Source organism: Hypomesus transpacificus, chromosome 22 (assembly GCF_021917145.1).
Source record: "Hypomesus transpacificus isolate Combined female chromosome 22, fHypTra1, whole genome shotgun sequence".
In the NCBI taxonomy this organism is placed as follows: domain Eukaryota; kingdom Metazoa; phylum Chordata; class Actinopteri; order Osmeriformes; family Osmeridae; genus Hypomesus; species Hypomesus transpacificus.
The window spans coordinates 2,177,779-2,195,057 of NC_061081.1; the positions used below are offsets into that span (position 1 = coordinate 2,177,779).

The 17,279-nt window shown below is 46.6% G+C and overlaps 2 protein-coding genes across 5 annotated transcripts in view; one reads left to right on the forward strand and one right to left on the reverse strand.

Annotated features, from left to right (window-relative positions):
* The first annotated feature begins 422 nt into the window (after positions 1-422).
* Positions 423-15,281, forward strand: LOC124484154 (E3 ubiquitin-protein ligase RNF165-like). 4 transcript variants are annotated; one of them, XM_047044918.1, is made up of 8 exons: positions 516-848; positions 8,216-8,528; positions 8,853-8,984; positions 9,256-9,382; positions 9,801-9,905; positions 10,176-10,259; positions 10,483-10,586; positions 10,821-15,281. In XM_047044918.1, exons 1-8 carry the CDS (start codon positions 713-715, stop codon positions 10,936-10,938), a joined length of 1,119 nt encoding a protein of 372 aa, XP_046900874.1. In that variant the 5' UTR covers positions 516-712; the 3' UTR covers positions 10,939-15,281. The 4 variants fall into 4 exon arrangements, 3 of the variants coding, with proteins under 3 accessions (XP_046900874.1, XP_046900872.1, XP_046900873.1); XM_047044916.1 differs by having other exon boundaries at positions 519-848; positions 10,164-10,259; XM_047044917.1 differs by having other exon boundaries at positions 527-848; positions 8,856-8,984; positions 10,164-10,259.
* An 816-nt stretch (positions 15,282-16,097) lies between these two features.
* Positions 16,098-17,279, reverse strand: part of loxhd1b (lipoxygenase homology PLAT domains 1b) — a 28,545-nt gene continuing 27,363 nt past the window's right edge. The window contains exons 42-43 of the mRNA XM_047045394.1: positions 16,906-17,061; positions 16,098-16,811 (exon numbers count right to left, since the gene is read on the reverse strand). Of these exons, the coding sequence (XP_046901350.1) occupies positions 16,331-16,811; positions 16,906-17,061 (637 nt within the window). The 3' untranslated portion in view covers positions 16,098-16,330. The remainder of the gene's footprint in view (positions 16,812-16,905; positions 17,062-17,279) is intronic.

Sequence of the window (17,279 nt, forward strand, 5' to 3'; positions counted from 1 at the left end):
GGGGGTTAATGTCCTCGTACTTTAACGGCAGGGTCGGTTTGATAGTGGGAATAGGACAATAGGCAGTAACATGAATTGAGAGAGTATAAAGTTGAATTGATAGTGTATGGTTGAGGTGAGGTTATACCAGATGCAGCAGCGTGTGCCTTGTCTCCGTAAACAATAGACCAGCGCTGCTGGAGAAGAACAGCTCTGGGGGTCTTTGTGTGAGAGACCAGAAGCTCATGCTGGTGGGTTGGAGGCTGGTGCAATCCTTTGCGTTGTGGTGAGAAGAGTGGCATATGGGGTTGGATTTTCGTGACCACCTCCCCTCCCCCGTCCACCTCCCCTACCCATCTGTTCCAATGCCAGACCCCACTCTTTAATAATGGTCGTGAAAGCTCTAAAAAGCTGCTTGTATATAGGCTACTACCGTACGGATATTTTACCTATTATCATCATCATTCACATCAAATGTCACTTGTTGACACAATAACAAGCTGCATATTTGTAAAAGTACATAACCCAAACGAAAGTATGATGAGCATTTCACAGATTTTTACTGACATCTCTACTACCTCTTTGTAATTCAGAAAAGACTCGTAGCCCTATACCCAGATCTGATTGGCTTTACTGGGTGCCACAGGAAGAAGGTCCTTGGCCGAGGTGTTCATTGATTGGTTCATTCTGTCTTTGTCTGCGAGGCAGCTGAGAGCACTGCGTGTGCAGTTGAATGTGCAAGGATTGGAAGGGACCATTTCCATGGACCATCTGTCTCGCAGGCTACTGCTACAACAAAGGACCCAGGATGGTGTTGGTACATGTCGGATATTTGGTTCTTCCCGTCTTTGGCTCTGTTAGAAATAGAGGTATGGTTATCTTTTTATTCTAACACATTTTCATGTTCTTGTCCGAGTCTCTGGACGGTTACGTAAATATTGCTTGCTACAGTAGCTAACGTTGGCTGTGCCAAGCAGCTGTCATTTGAGGCTGTGCGTTTCCGTTTAGAAGCTAGCTAGATAGCCAGACAAGCTTGCTACGCTAACGTTAGACGGCAGCAAACAAACGATCCTGTTAGTTGGAGAATATTGCCATGTTACAATCGGGGTTTCAGTAAAGATTGTTAGCTAGTTATTGTTCTTATCATATAGACACACGTCGCTAGCTAATGATTATTTATTATTGAGGTACTCAAATTCCTTGCGTTGTCAGTCATATTGACCAGCCATCCTGTCACTCAAGCTGGCAATAAGCTGTTAGCCACTGCCTATATTGGCTAAATAGCTAGCGGTAGCTTGTACTATCTATAGCCAGTCAGTGGCCGATGTTTAGCTACAGCACTAACGGTCGCAACAACCAGCCTTCTGTGCAAGCTCTTCAAAATTATGAACGATAGATTTAATTTATGTTACGCTAGATAGCTAGCTACGGTCTAGCTACGTGATGTAGCTCACTAGTGTTACGGGGAATTTATCTCTGATCTGGCTGTGCTATTGTGTATTTCTGCCCAAGCAGCTGGTGAGCGAACACTGACATGATGCAATGATTGTTTACCCGCTTTGTATGGTGGGGATGCTATCACCAACAAGCCTTTGTTGAATTACCCGACACTAAATGTAGTTTGCTTATAGACGAAGTACTGCTATTAATTATGAAATCAGAAAATTGATGAACGCCAGTGTTGAGTCCACAAGTGATTGGTACACATGGGCACTTAAGCAATGTGGGAGTCGGAATATTCTCATGTGAGATGAATGGCTTACGATCGGCGTAAAGCATCGCAATTTAGCCTAATGGTAAAATCCACCCTAAACACGCTGAAACGCCTCTCCACCATAACACAAAAATACCATGTTTTCAAAAAATTTACTTGGAAATAGAACATTTACTGACATTTTGCTGGATCGGAATCACCATCACATAAGTATCCCAAATAGACCAAACATTCTCCATGCAGTAGGCTATCTGTGCTGATTATGTAATAATAGTATGACCTGCACTTTAAAAAAAACAAAAACAAAAGAAGACATGCAGTAGCACCAATGATTTCATTGTGCTTTTATTTGTGTTCTTTTTTCCTGTTTCATAGTATCGAGGCTGGCTCCACATTCCGCATTTCTCAGACCTTTGTCCCCCTCCATTGTGTAGCTAATGATCATCCTGCTGCTGTCTGCCGTAGCCTCTGCCTGTTCGCTGCATCTAGCTGTATTGTGAACCCCTTCTTCCTCATTTTCTCTATTCATCTGAAGACGACATTGGCATTTAAAAACAAGTTCCCTCTCATACCGTATCCTTCTGTGTAACAGACTAAAGAATAACACCTTCTTATAGAAAACAGTTTGTGTTTTATTTAAACTGTCATGTTGCTCTTTAGTAAATAACCCATTGTAGCATTTAGATTTTACTACAAAAATGTCATTGTGATTTTTCCCATTCAGTGTGGTTAGACTACATTCTGCTGTAAATTTCTGTAAAGTGGATACATTTTGTCCTGGTTCGATTATAGCCAAGCTTGATCGAATTCCTTAATAGTCCTTCTCCATTCCCTTTCCAAAGATGCATTGTACCAGCGTACTGTACATCCAAATTCAGACCCTGTACTCGTGTGACCTCTCACAAGCATACAATCATTCCCCGCCCACACCCATATACAAATTCAATCATCCCTAACAACTATTAACCAATTGGCTGATAATGACAATAAACTGCATAGCATATTAGCATGCTGCTATTTCCCAAATTATTTGTAAATTCCCACCTCCCATGGTCAGCTGCACCTGTTCTACTGTCTGGAAAGCTGGCCATGATCCTATTTATGTTTATAAACCTTTGTGCTGGGTAATTGAATGAACCCTGTTTAGCAAATCGGTGAGACTTAACTTAACCCACCGATTAAAATTCCCTTTTGTGGTCCACCACTACCATGCCCAACCCCCCCCCCCCCCCCCCAAACGCTGTCAGTCTAAGTGCACACCGCCAGAATGCTATCCATTTTACAGGGATGTGTATAACCTTGCACTGCTGTAGTACAACCTTTCTAGAGTCTCAGAAATGTCTTTATTCTTTGGTTGTGGTTCTCTATCTCTCGACCTTACGTTCCTTGTATTAGAATCCTAATGCATGATCATTTTATTTTCCAATTCTTTTGATTTTCAATTTTGACCTCCACGTTTAGCGAACAGCAGATTCCAATGTTGATCTTTGTGTAGAGAGTTGTCCCTGCTGTACTGAACTGTGCTCTAGCATACACATCTACTCATTGGATGCTGCTTCTGTTCTGTTAACCCTACAGAGCATGGTCAAGCCTTGCCTTATGTCTTTATTTGCATGAAATTATTATGATTATTATTACTATTATCGCACAGTGCCACATACACTAATATTTTCCAATAAAGACTGTAGTATTTTTCCTAACCTTCAGTGTGCTTTTTGCTGATTTTCATGTGTGTGTACCCTCCCTCCCTCCCTGTCACTGAGGCAGTCTCAGCCCCTCCTCCTCCTCCTCTCTCTGTGCTCTCATCTCTCAGCTCTCTTGTGGAGGCACTTCAAGGTGTATTTCTCAGAATCTCAGAATTAGAGATGGCCGAAATTCTCGGGGCCCACCACTGTGAAAACGCACAGTTCTGACTGAGACATGCAGACAAGGCTCCACACTCTCTCACTCCCTCCCCCCCCCCCCCCCCCCCCCCCCCCTCCGTCAGTACATACTCCATCTGTGTCTCACTCCTCTTGGTTCTTGTAGTTCAGTGGATGTCTTAGTGAGATACCGTCCACTCCCTCCCTCCTCTCATCCACCTGCCAGTCTCGGCCCTCCTTTAGCGATCGGTTGTCTCCAAAGTGCTTACCCCCCCCCCCCCCAGCGTTTAATATTCCGCACCAACGTTACCCTTACAGACCAATTGGCTCTTGATTCGTTTGCCCAATAATGACATTTGACTATGTCTTTTTATAGATCCGTGACTTGCGTGGCTGGGCGATTTGGCTCCTCTTTTACGATTCGAATTGTCTCTTTCTCTCCCCGAAGCAGGAACGATGCACCTTGAAATCCCTCCCGATCGCCATCACACACGACACACTGATCTCAGTCTGGTCCAAACGCTGCGAGGGTGACGCCACGTCCCTCTGCTCTGCTGTTCTTGAACACAGCCTTCACACATTACACAAGCAACCCAGCTTTTGGAAGGGCTCCATTTAAGGATACAGCCTAGGTCCAAAAATAATAAAGAATTCAAATCGACAATATACATTTCTTGAGGGGGGCGGGGGGGGGGGGGGAGGAGCACAGTGTTCTTGCTGAGAGGTCCTGTTATCAAGCCATGTTTCTGGTAGCGATCACCCAGGAGTCTTCACACGTGACGTAGAAGACGCATGCCTACGTGCTGGCCGTGACGGGGATGTTGGTGAGATGAATGCTCTGAGGGCAGGGCTGTGGGCTTCCTCCCGGGGGGAATGGGAGAAAGGTCATCCTCAGATTATCAACCGGGCCTTTAGCCCAGTCCCGGCCGTCTGTTCACGTCGGTGGAGACATTTTCAATGTGTTTTTTTAGCCGTCCTCCTAATAGACTTGTCAGCTTCTTTAGAAAACACCTCAGAGAACGCAAACTCAGAGGCTGGGGAATCATTTGGGAGAAAAGATCTTTCAAAGGTATTGTATAAGGCAGCCTGATTGGCTTCAATGGCAGAAGGCCTAATTAATGTGGCACACATAGTCAGCTATTAGAGATTAATGGATTTTTTTATTTTTATTACATCGACGGGTTGTCATGAGATTGATGGGTGTAAGATACTGGCCGAACGTGGCAGGTTATTAATCACCTAGACCACTATCTTGTCCTGGTAAAGCCTGTACAATACCAAGTAGCTGACTGTTACATCAACTCACCCTGACAGTGCATGATGGCCGGAACACTTGGTCCAGTGGTGTAGTCTAAACTCATGGGCCCTCTAAATGGACCAACCTGCCCTCCATCCTGTGCCACCAGGATGATCCAGGATCTACGGCAACGACACTGCTAAAAAGGGGACTCTCTCCCTCCCTCCGCTCCATCAGAAAGCGTAGAGAGGCTGCGTCCGAGCGGCCGGGCTCACCGATGCCGTGCTGGTGTTCCCTGGCAGCTCTCCTAGCCTCCATGGCTGGGCGGGCAGGCAGACGTAGCGGGGGGTGGGTGGGGGGATTATATTGGAGAGAAGCAGCAGTGATTATTAAGCTGCAGAGAGGAGATTGGGTGGAGGGAGGGGGAGAGGGAGAGAGCGGAGAGGGAGAGAGGGACACAGACGGACGTCAGACTACTGCAGTCACGGGGGGGCGGGGCTTAACGGGGCTGTCACTCAAGGCAGGGCGCCATGCCGCAGCAGCCGTGCGGTGGGGGAGGGGGCGATGGCGCAGCTCGAGCGAGAGGGGGAGGCGGAGAGGGAGAGGGAGAGGCAGGGGGGAAGCTGTGGGGGGGGGGGGGGGGGGGGGGGTAGAGGGGGGGGGGGGCGCGATATGCACCAGTCAGGAGATTTGCGGTCTCTGCTCAGACACAGGCTTTGAGCAGGCAGACAGAGAATCTGCAAGCAGACAGACAAACATACACTGAGTAATATTCCGAGATCTACACTCGTCCAGCTGTCTTAAGGGTGGTGCAGCATGTCAAATATGAATGCCCTGAGCCTGAGCCCAAATGATGAAGTCATGACTAACAGTCTGTGTTTATCCTCCATTGGCTTCCTGCTATGCATTGGGCTATCACACAATAATGACATTATTTAGGTCTATTTAATAGGTCTATTAGGCTTATTAGAATTGACGTTTTAAAATTGGGTTTCCAAACTCTATGCGTCAACAATAATCAAAAATAGAGGAAGTCTACAGTAGACTAGGCTGGAAACAATATGCCCTCTTGAATTCACATTCATCCAATAGCCGTACCTACATGTCAAATATTGATCTAATTCTCAAGGCACTGAGTAAATAGGTAGTCACACCCTAAGCTTGCAACCCTGGATTTGCATAATAAACAAAATTTCCATCTAAATTCAGTGGTTGACACACAGTAGGTTATGTGCTCAATATCATTCTACATAGAAACCGGTAGATGGCTAAATGTTTATTGGAACCCTTGTTGTTGATAGGAACAGGGGGGTGGTCAAACAATGCCCACAGACCAATCTACCTTTTCTGCTCTACTTCACAGCCCGACATCCCTCCTGTCTCTACACAGCTCCAAGGTTCACTGACTTCCCACATCCCAAGGCTAGGTCTAATGTAGCAGAGAAAAAACATGCAAATATGCCCACTCTAGGTCTCTCTTCCACTTCTCTCGCTCGCTCGCTCTCTCCCTCCCTTTTCTCCTCTTCTCTCTTATGACAGAGCAGTCACGTATGCTGCTACAGACTTAGACGTGTAGAAACTAGAATAAAACGTGTTTGAGAAAATGGATTTGACCCGAAGCAACCTCCGCGGTAGCTGTTATGTCTTCCATCTTGTATGTAGACCTACTGCGACCCCCTTCATACAGCCGGCGCTAAATTTACCTCGGGACATTCAACCAATCGAAATCTCTTCACTCTCACTTGTCACCGGGTTCATTTAGAGATGCGTTTTGATAGACATTCCGAAGGCGTCTTTGTCATGCCGGCGGAGGCTCCTGCTACACCTCAGGCTGGGCCAGAGAACTGGAATCCTTCTGGACACCTGAGAATCTGGACCCTGCATGTGGGCCTGCCTGTTTCAGACACAGCCACCAAAGCCTGGTCCTGTCTTTCACATGGGAGACACATGTCTGCTGCCCCCCCGCCCCCCCCCGCCACCAACTCTGGTGTCTGTTCCAAGTCTTAGGCGGTTCGGGGGAACGTAAGGAGGGGCTGAAGTAGCAGCTGCTTGCCCCTCCGGCGCTCCCCTTCTTCCTCTTCCTCCTTCCCTCCTTCCTACTACCTCTGGGCGTAATGGATATTGATTGTTTGGCTGCAGTCCAGAGGCTTGCTGATTCAGCACAAAGTCCAGGCAGACCGTCCAAGGCTCTTGTCACCTCCTCTTCCTCCTTCTCCTCTTCCTCCTCCTCTTCCTGTCATGTCTGGCTCGCCCTACCTTTTGTTTATTTCCTCTCTCAGCTATTTTTCATAATTTATTTTCATCTTCACCCTCCCCCTCCGGTCTCCTCCACCCCCACCTCATCTCCCTCTATTCCTCCCCCCTCTTCGTCATTTTCACGCGGGGTGGGGGGGTGGAATGTCCCAGACATTCTGAGATGGAGGCAGGCTAGCTGAGAAGAGGCTTCCAACATGGTGGAATGATTCGCTGATCCTCCGAATATCAGGCTACAGAAATAGTACTGAGAGAGGCTGAAATGAGAGAGTACTGGGAAGGCATCTCCACCACAATGACCTATCACACACGCACTTCACCAAGTACTATCGTCAATCAGCTGTAGGGGGTTCAATTGACACTGAAGGGGGTCAATACTTCAGTCAATACTTACACAGCCAGTGGTCAAATATACATAGTCTACTGTATGTGGGTTGACCATCCAGTAGTCAACTTGAAACCCTCCATTTGTACCCTAGGACCCTACGGTTTACTACTATAGATACATTTCATCATGTATGTTATTTATATGATTATTCATAATATATTTTAATAAAATGTCTAAATGTATTTAATATAATTGAAGCCTTGAGATAATTTCTGTGGAAGAAAGCTGACATGAAAGCCCATAAGCCCATCCTCAGTATTTCGAACTAAAGCCGTCAGTCATCAGATGGAGACAAAGGCCGGCCTCTGTCTAGTGACTCCTCACTCCTACTGAACATGGAGCTCTGCAGAACACGCGCTGGACAGTTGGCTCCAGCCTGGGGAGGGGTTAGAGGTCACTCTGTGGTTGGGGGGGGGGGGGGGGGGGGTCGTGTTACTCCCATCTGCTTCACCATGTGTGTGTGTTCTCTTCCTGGGTGAGGTCACTTTTTCTGTTCTCTCTATGTGAATGAGTGCTGTGACTGAGTGAAATGTTTCTTGTGTGAGGCTGGTTCCTGAATGTGTCTCCTTGCTTGCTCTGTGTTATTCGTTTTCTTCCATCTGATTCGGTCTGAAAGTGATTCCCTTCTTGATTTTTCATTGATCCCATTGTGTCTGATTGTGTCTGATTGCGTTCCTTATCCCTGTCTGATTGGCTGGAGTATGTTCACTGTAAGTTTCTGATTGGCCGGTGGTTACCCTTGCGCTGTGCTGATTGGCTGTGTGTGTTACTCTCTCCCCCAGGGGCACACTTCACCAGGCATCAGCACAGCCATGCTACCTCTTGCCGACACTTTCACCTGGGGGCCACCCAGGCCCCCCTCCCAGGGGAATTTCCCCTGGGACACGCAGCCAACCACAACCAGCCCCCCCAGCCCGGCCCCCTGGCCCCTCACCTGGCCCCGGCCCATCACCCGCCCCTCACTGCCCTGCCGGCTCCCCCTCAGTTCCAGGATGTGCCAGCTCCCCCCTTCCTACCTCAGGCCTTACACCAGCAATACCTCATCCAGCAACAGCTACTGGAGGCCCAGCATCGCCGGATCCTCCCACACTCCAGGTGCAACCCAGTCTCTCTCTCTGTCTCTCTCTTTGTCTCTCTCTCTGTCTCTGTCTCTCGTGGTGTGTTCACTGGTGGGTTACAGTGAGTGTTTGACCAATGTCTGGATATGTGTCGCAGACCTAAAGTTCAGGCCTCTGTCTCTCTATCTGTCTCTCTCTGTCTCTCTTCTCTCTCTCTCATCCAACCACTTGTTCTTTCCCTCACTCACTCACTGTGCATACACATGCTTGTTTACACTTACTCACAAACACACTAAACCACTGGAGTATGTGGATGCAGATCCGTATGCAGGTATACTCATGTCTTCATGGTTCCTCCCAGCAGAAGAACACAGGAGCGCCTTCCTCTGAACCCTCACAGGCTACGTTCAGGCTACGAATATTCCCCGCCCCTCCACGTCCCGCAGCCAATCACCACGCAGCAGCCTCGCTACCTGGCAGAGGGCACAGACTGGTAAGTGGCAGAGGGAGATTAGCCCAGGTGCCTGTGGAGATGGCTGGCTGTCTGTCTGTCATGCCAGCTGGGCCAAGCTGTGAGGTTTAGATGTCTGTCTGTCTAGATATACTGTCAGTTAAATGAGCTAACCTGGAGCAGTAGGTTGATTTAGGTGTGTGTATTTTTTAGGATGTGGTGTGTGTGTGTACAGTGATACAACAATGTCACACAGGGTACTCTAACCTCCCTCTCCTCTGTCTCTCTTTCTCCCCCCCCCCCCTCCCTGCAGGGACCTGAGTGTGGATGCAGGACTCTCCCACCACCAGTATCAGCTCCAGCAGCTTCCACAGCACTATCAGCATTACTTGGCATCTCCCAGAATGCACCACTTCCCCAGGAACAACTCTGCACAAGTGGTACGATCACCTCGGCTGCTACGGTCGACCTCTTCTTTAGTTTGTAGGGGGTTTAATATTGATTGAAACAACTACAACTATTCCATTAGGTTTAAAAGGAGAGAACAGTGGATTCATATCTACCAAATATGCTGGAATTGCAGTTATTTGAATATTGGTCAAATCAGAGCAAGAATAGTCAGTCAGTAAAATGAAATATATATTTAATAACATTTGCAAATGAATTCAATAAATGACTCCAGATTTCTGCCTGTGAGAGGTGGGGGCAGGGGGACGCCAGCCTTACAAGTTTCATCCTTGTCTTTCTTTAGTTTTGTTGTTACGGTTTTTAGAGGTTACGTTAAAATCGTATCTACCAGACAGTTTGTATTTGGTTGTCCGACACCACAGACGGTTCAGTCTCTTGCTTCTCTGCCAGGTTGTCCATGAGATCCGAAACTACCCGTACCCCCAGCTTCACCTGCTGGCCCTGCAGGGCCTCAACCCCTCCCGCCATGCCTCGGCCGTACGGGAGAGCTACGAGGTAAACTCCACCATGACACACACCTGGCTAACAGACACGTCCCCTGGGTCACATCTGGGTCAACATACAGCACAACCTCCTCACCCACATGGGGTGTAGACATCGCAGCACATCCATCCAGGGATGACCTTATCCTGGTGCTGCTGCTGCTGTATGCGGCACAGCTGTTTTGGCTCTGACTGTCTGGTCTTCTGTATGCTAAGTGGTATGCTACCGTCTGGTGTTTTGTACCTGACTCTATGTCCTCCTGTGACCCAGGAACTGCTGCAGCTTGAGGACCGGTTGGGTAGTGTCAGCAGGGGAGCAGTCCAGACCACCATCGAGAGGTTCACTTTCCCTCACAAATACAAGAAGGTACAGTGGCAGCCATCTTGTGTAGACAGCGGCAACCATTTTAGTTTGACGCAAACGTAGATTTTATTCATATTTAATATATTAAACAAGCAGGGCGAATGAAGTTCGGACGGAGGAAATGCTGAATCAAAATGATATTCAGTCATTACTCTTTAAGGACCCTCTATTGACCCTGTCTCTTAGCAACAACACTAATGCTCCACATTTGGTATTTGGTTGACAGAGGAAGCCGGTGGAGATGAAAATCGGCGAGGAAGAAGAGGAGACCGACGTGGACGAGAAGTGCACGATCTGCCTCTCCATGCTGGAGGATGGGGAAGACGTGAGGTAGGGAGAGACCGGGGGAAAGCACCGCGGGATGAGACGTGGATCGGAAAGGAGAGCTGATGGGGCGTGTTTCTATTGGGCTGTGGAAGGCTACCTAGACCGAGGGGCATTGTTGCATCTTGTTTTCATTATATAACACACTCGCTTTCTTCTCTTCCTCTCCCCCCCTCCACCCATCCCCCCTCTCTTCCGCTACCCCTCTCTCGACGCCCCCTTCTCTTGGCCCCCTTTCAGGAGATTACCCTGCATGCACCTCTTCCACCAGGGCTGCGTGGACCAATGGCTGTCCTCCAGCAGAAAGTGTCCGATATGCCGAGTCGACATCGAGACGCAGCTTAATCCTGACAGCTGATGACCCGGGGGCGGAGCCTGGCCCTGTCGATCACCCTGGCGTGGTTCCTGCTCCTTCCCATCACCTGGTCCCTCCCCCTCTTGGGTGCTTTGCCAAATGTCCCCAGACGCGGTCGTGTGACATCATTGCCCTCAGACTCACGCTTCACTGAGCCTCCCCCAGGACAACCACAGGAGGGGCGGAACTGGAGACGCGCTCTCCGACAGATGAAGCACACCCCCTGGCGTAATGATACACAGAGAATGCTTTCTCTCTGCTCTCTCACACAAACACATACACACACACACAGACACAGAAAGCCGTCTCTCACACATATACATGCACGAAAGGCTGTCTCTCACACACACGCACACACACACACACACTGTATACTGTATACACAGGGTTATCTCGTAGCTTGCTGATTTCAGGTGGGCTGTCATTGCTGTTCGGCTGTTGTCCTGTAGGTAGCATGTTCTATAAGCCATGATCTAACACAGTAAGAGAGAAGACACTACACCACTGCCACCCTTCTACACACAGTAATTCTCACACAATTTAGCATATTCTGCCACAATAGACAGGGCGGGAAAACAACAATGTCTTTTTTCAACGTTGCCGCCATGTTTTCCTCCAGGTCATTAGTGGTTAGTGCAGTAGCAGACACAGTGATGGTTAATCATGGGAGCTCACCCACCCAGCTTTTTCTCTTTGCAATACAGTTGTACATTAGCTCTGAACTGGTGGTGTTGTGTCATTAGGACTGTGTTTGCTACCCCTGCTACTGTGTGTCAAGTGTGGGCCAGCCTTGGCCAGGGCTGCGTTCAAGGTCATCTGTGAGGCCGAGAGACTAGCACGCAGGTTACAAAGTGTTTATTAACCAAATGCGTTGTTGTTATGCTGTTCTGGCACCGGAACCTGGCGTGGTGTGTTCACTGGTGGGTTACAGTGAGAGTTTGACCAATGTCTAGATATGTGTCGCAGACCTAAAGTTCAGGTTTTGTGTGTGTCATGGGTAAAAAATGGGAATTATAGAAGTTAAGGCCATTGCAGTGTTTGTAGAATACAAAGCCAAATAAATGGACATTTTTTAAAGAGGGGGGAAGTTAAAAAAAAAGTTATACAATTCTACAACAACAAAAATCCCCATTTCCAATGAAGCAGTGCGATGTTAGAGTGAGGTGCAGTGCATTGTGGTTACTCGGAGGAGGCCCGATGCTACAAAAACGGCAGCTCTTGTGCCCCGCCCAGCCTCTCTCAGCACAGGTGATGCAGGCTGAGCAGTGTAGTGACATGCATGTTTCAGTGTTGGCTTGGGCTGTTGTGTTAGCGTAAATAAAACTAAAACTAAAAAATGTACGGATGTAGGATGGGCGGGGGGGGGGATGGGATGTTGTCTGTGCATGACCTAGTTAATCTGAGCTGTGACTATCTTTCTCAACACTAACAAACAAACAAACAAACAAACAAAAAAATGAGCACGATGTCAGTGACTGGCTGTCTCCCTGACCCGTAGCGTGTGTTCATCCTGTCCCCATGGCAACGATGAAATCCTGTTGTGATGTTTACCTTATTGCCTAAAGAACAAGCACATGTGATGATAGATATAGCAACAACCTCTTTCTTTAGTATTGCATTTGCGTTTTTGGTTTCAGTATATTTAGATATATATAAACAAACACGCAGTGTTTTGGACAGTGAGGAGCTTGTGTGTTATAAACTTGTGTTTTTTTGTGTGTGTGTGTGTGTGTGTGTGTGTGTGACAGATCTCCCCTTTGTGGTTGCTATGCTGGTTGCTATGCTGTATTGCTAGAACAACAATGTAGAATGTTGTGTGATGGAGATGGTGTCCCACTCACTGTGCACAGGGACTGGCCAGGCAGGGAAGAGTTAACACGTGGAAGTACAACAGTCGATGAATGGAGAGAAAAGATGATTTGTCTCCCTTCCCCTCCTTCTCTGTAATGAATGACTATTCTACCACTACGTATCAGTGTGGGCCTCACTGATACCTATCCTGTAGTGGATGTTTTGGATTGTAACATCCCTCAACTGTACCCATTGCACTGAGGACTCTGAGTAGTCTAACAGATTGGGTCCCAGCCCACAGGTCCTATATACCTGGTGGGCTGAGGGATCCTTGTCACAGTATTAGGACATGGCCTGCTGGCTCCTGTGCACTGTCAGTGGAGATGCTGCCTTCTCCTGTAGTGGAGTTTTCTATGGGAACTGTTGATAGTTTACACAGGGTGTTGTCAGTTGAGATGCCTTAAGTATTTAACAATCATAATTTATTACTAACTGTAGATATTGTGGGTACGTATTTAATTTTGTATAGTTTTTTTTTGCAATTGAATCATAATTTATTTATTTAGAAATAACAACTGATAAAAAATATGATAAAAAAACAATTACCTCATTTTTGCATTGTTTAAATGGGAATGCTTTGCATGCAGTTGTTTTTTTTTGTTTTGTTTTTCCCCGAGACTAAAGTGTAAGATGCCCTGCTGTTTTATAACCCTGAGTCTGCTGTGATATGTTTACTATCCTGGGCTCCTCCGCATCTGAGCCTTCTCTTTCTCTCTGTCTCTCTGTGTTCTGTCAGCTCTCTCTCTCTCTGCTCTCTCTTTTCTCTATCCCTCCTGCTCCTCCCCCCCCCCCCTCTCTCTCTCTCTCATGTGGTGCTGTGGATCCTGGTTACATTCCATTCAATGCAAATTTACTCTGATCCCCTATGCTGTGATCTTGGTGGACAAACTGCAATGGAGTGAAAGTTGTTTTGGTTTTTTGTTGTTAGTTTGTACCATTTTGTTCTCTTCTCATTTTGCACTTGTTAGTTTAACCAAGGGAACCCTCTCACTGGCATAATGCAGTTACGATCGTAGAGCTCTCATTATGATAACTATTATTGATATTATATCATAGTCTATGATATTGTATACTCTGTCATTTCTCTGCTTCTCGTTCTCTACCTTTCAATTCTACCCTCTTGGCATCTTCTTTCTTGCGTTATCTCGCCATACACTCTCTCCCTGCTTTCTTCCTCTCTAGCTGTTCCTCCATCTCTCTGTCTCCTGATAGGTCTGTTCCTCCATCTCTCTGTCTCCTGATAGGTATGTTCCTTCTAATTCAGAGCAGCTTGTAGTTCTAAGCCAATCAAGTGCCTCGCTTCTAGTGTCAAGAGATATTTCCATATTAGATTTAAGTTATGGCTCAATCTCACGAAGGAGTAGAACTCATATTCCCAGAAACCATTATGCCAGGAGGATGTAGAGGCCTACACCATGGCACAGTAGTACACTGGTACTACTGTAGTTTTAATGAAAAGCACTGTCCCCTCGCTCCCTCTTTCCTCGACTCCTTCTCTAAGAAGTCTACCGGACAGGTGGTTTCTCCTCATGAAGGGGGAAACATGGGTTGTCACCATGTTGCTTTTACTTACCAAATACTAGATCAGTTAGGCTACCACATTCCAACACAGAGCATCAAGTGTACAGCAGGTATGTTTTTACCAATCATGAATGTGGAAATATTTCTAAGACAGAGGCATCTTTCACTGTGTTCTTCTTAACAAACCCTACATCCGCGATTCTCTTCTTTGATGTATCGCCATCACTCTCCCTTTCCTTCTCTCTTTGTTTCTGCTTTTTCTGCTTTTTCCTCTCTCTTTGCTCCGTTTCCTCTATCTTTTCTCTGCTGTGTGTGACACACCGTCCATCCCTCTGCTCAGAACCTTCCAGTATGTTCCTCTCCCACCGTCTGCTCTCTCTGGGGAAACACAGACACAGAGGATTCTAAAGCACAACCTTTCTAAAATGCATGTTTTTTCTCAGGTTTGAATATACTCTCAATGGTTAAAAAAAATATATGGTAAAAAAAAAAAATATTTGCAGATATACAAAGAATACTAATATTACAGAGGATTAATCTTTTGCTGCTGCTTGCATCTAAAAAAAATGAAGAAAATGAAGAGAAAATATCCCAAATATAGTGCCAGTGAAAGGGCTGCCGCCATCTTTGTACGAAAACCTGCTGTTTAGCTGTGACTGCGCGATGTTTTTCAATATAGGATATTTTATGGGAGAGTAGAATTATTTATCATTAATATGAAAGCAATAGCTCATTAATGATGCTAAGTGTGTTGATAAAGAGCTGAGTGAGCATTATGATGTGTAAAATGTTAGAATTCACATTTGGTGGAATTTTGTACTTTATTATTTATTAATACTAATAATAATGGTTTTAAGGAGTTGCATCGCTAAACCCAAACTGTTGTTTTTTTATTTGTATTTGATTTCATGGCTTGTATATTATCCTTTTTGTATGTGCTCTTTTTGTAATAAATTGATTAAAATGGGCTGAAATTGTGTAATTACTGTCTATTAATTCAATGGACTGTTCCCACACACAGGAACACATTTCTAATTGTATTTCAATCCAGGTCTACATATCTCCAAAAGCCACTCCTTGCTCCCTTTCTGCACTGGTTAGCACCACTACTCTGGGTTGGAGCATATCGAGAGGAGAATATGAGGCCATAACGTTTGTAAAAAAAATAATAATAAGGAAACTGTTAATTGAGAAGCACAAAATTACACCCACAGCCTCACCACAGATATTAAGGGGGAATATATGGGAACTATTATTGACAGACACACTGAAAAATAAGAAATGTCCTACATTGCTGTCTAAATATACGAAGCGTTGCTTTTGTCTCTGTACAAACGTACCAGGCCTAGCTACTGAGGGGCAATGGGTGTTATTGGGCAAGGAATGGCTTGATGATCGAGGACAGGAAAGCAGCGCTTGTGGGCCATGTCAGACCGAGGCCACCCTGACCATGTTTCACCTCCACCTGTACAATGTTCTAACTACACACACATTAGACCCTTTAAGACAGCACATCACTGAGCTGTGCTTCAGAGTCCTGTGGTAGGAGTATCTCTGCTTGCAAGCAGAATAAAGACCTTATAAATAAAATCACATATTTTTGATATTGGGATTGAAACATTCCATTGTCTTCTGGTTCTACCTTTGTCCAAATTCAACCGGTGGAGGAAAGAATTCCATAACACAGTATAAAACAATTATTTTATAAAAAACCTCTGTCACATCCGAGCAGATAAGGACTCATCATCCCTGACTCTGAAACTGTTCATGATATTACAAATGGTGGCACGTAGGTACACTGTAATCATGGCTTGTCCTTGACCGACAGGCTGCAGAATGGGATACCTAGTACTCAAATAAACTCTTACAAAAGAATCCATCAAAAAATAAAAGCAACTTTTACGTTAAAAGTTCCTGAGATCTCAACTTTGTTGAGATAATGAGAATCTCTAAAGGTCTCCAGTAGACCAGAGCTCTTCTCCACTCAACGTGTTTGTGGTGATTCTCCTGCCCGCTGGGGGTCTCAGTATTTGGGATACAGAACCCTGAAGATCTTCCCGTCCGCCCTTTTGGTGTCAAGCCACTTCCCACAAAGGAAGATGGTGGTGACCCCATTGGCCGTGTTGGTGATCTCCACCCGGTCCAGCAGCCAACCGGGAGAGAGACGTGAGTTATCGTGTTCTACCTTCACCCGCAACAAATCCCCCATGTCCAGCATCTCCAGCAGGAATCGGTCCGTCTGCCCACGCTCAAACAAGTTCCGGAACTTCTGTCGCACTGGACGCTGGCCCGAGTCACCGTTGGAGCCGTAGATGGTGAGGAAGACATTGGCGTCGGTCCCGGCACCCTTTTCGTCACCAGTGATGACAATGATCTCATACTTGACAGGGACAAGGCTGCGGGCCTTGCTTGCGAAGCTCTCCATGGCCTTGCTGCACTCAAAGGTGAGGAACTCGTCCCGCTTGGGGGAGAGGGGGATCGGGGCGTTGCAGCTGAAGATGAACCTGCAACGGGAGGGAGGGAGGTTTATTGCATGTCTGAGGTTACCACACTGAGGTGAGACATGCACAGGTCATAGGTGAGGCAACAGTCACCCACTTGTTGCCCAGCTCCTTCTCTGTGATGACAACCTCCTCCACAATCCAGTAGGCCTCGCCTTTCACTTTCTTCCCGTCCTTGGGCGTATGTCCAAGACAGATGCTGGCGATGTCACCCAGGTTCTTGGAGGAGAACTCAAACTTGTCCACACTTCCCCTGAGACCAATGAAAAAGAAACACATGTTCTATTAGCTGTGTCTTCTATGATGTCGTTAAGTAACTGACCAAAGAAAGCCTTTACTTCAGTTTGGTAAGAACCTCCAATTTAACTAGGGAAGGCCACATCAAGGAGAGTGAAAGTTGTTAAAAGAATAATACTTGCAGTACCCGACCATGGTATAAGAAAACTGAGGAGGGGGAGGAGAGGGAATGAA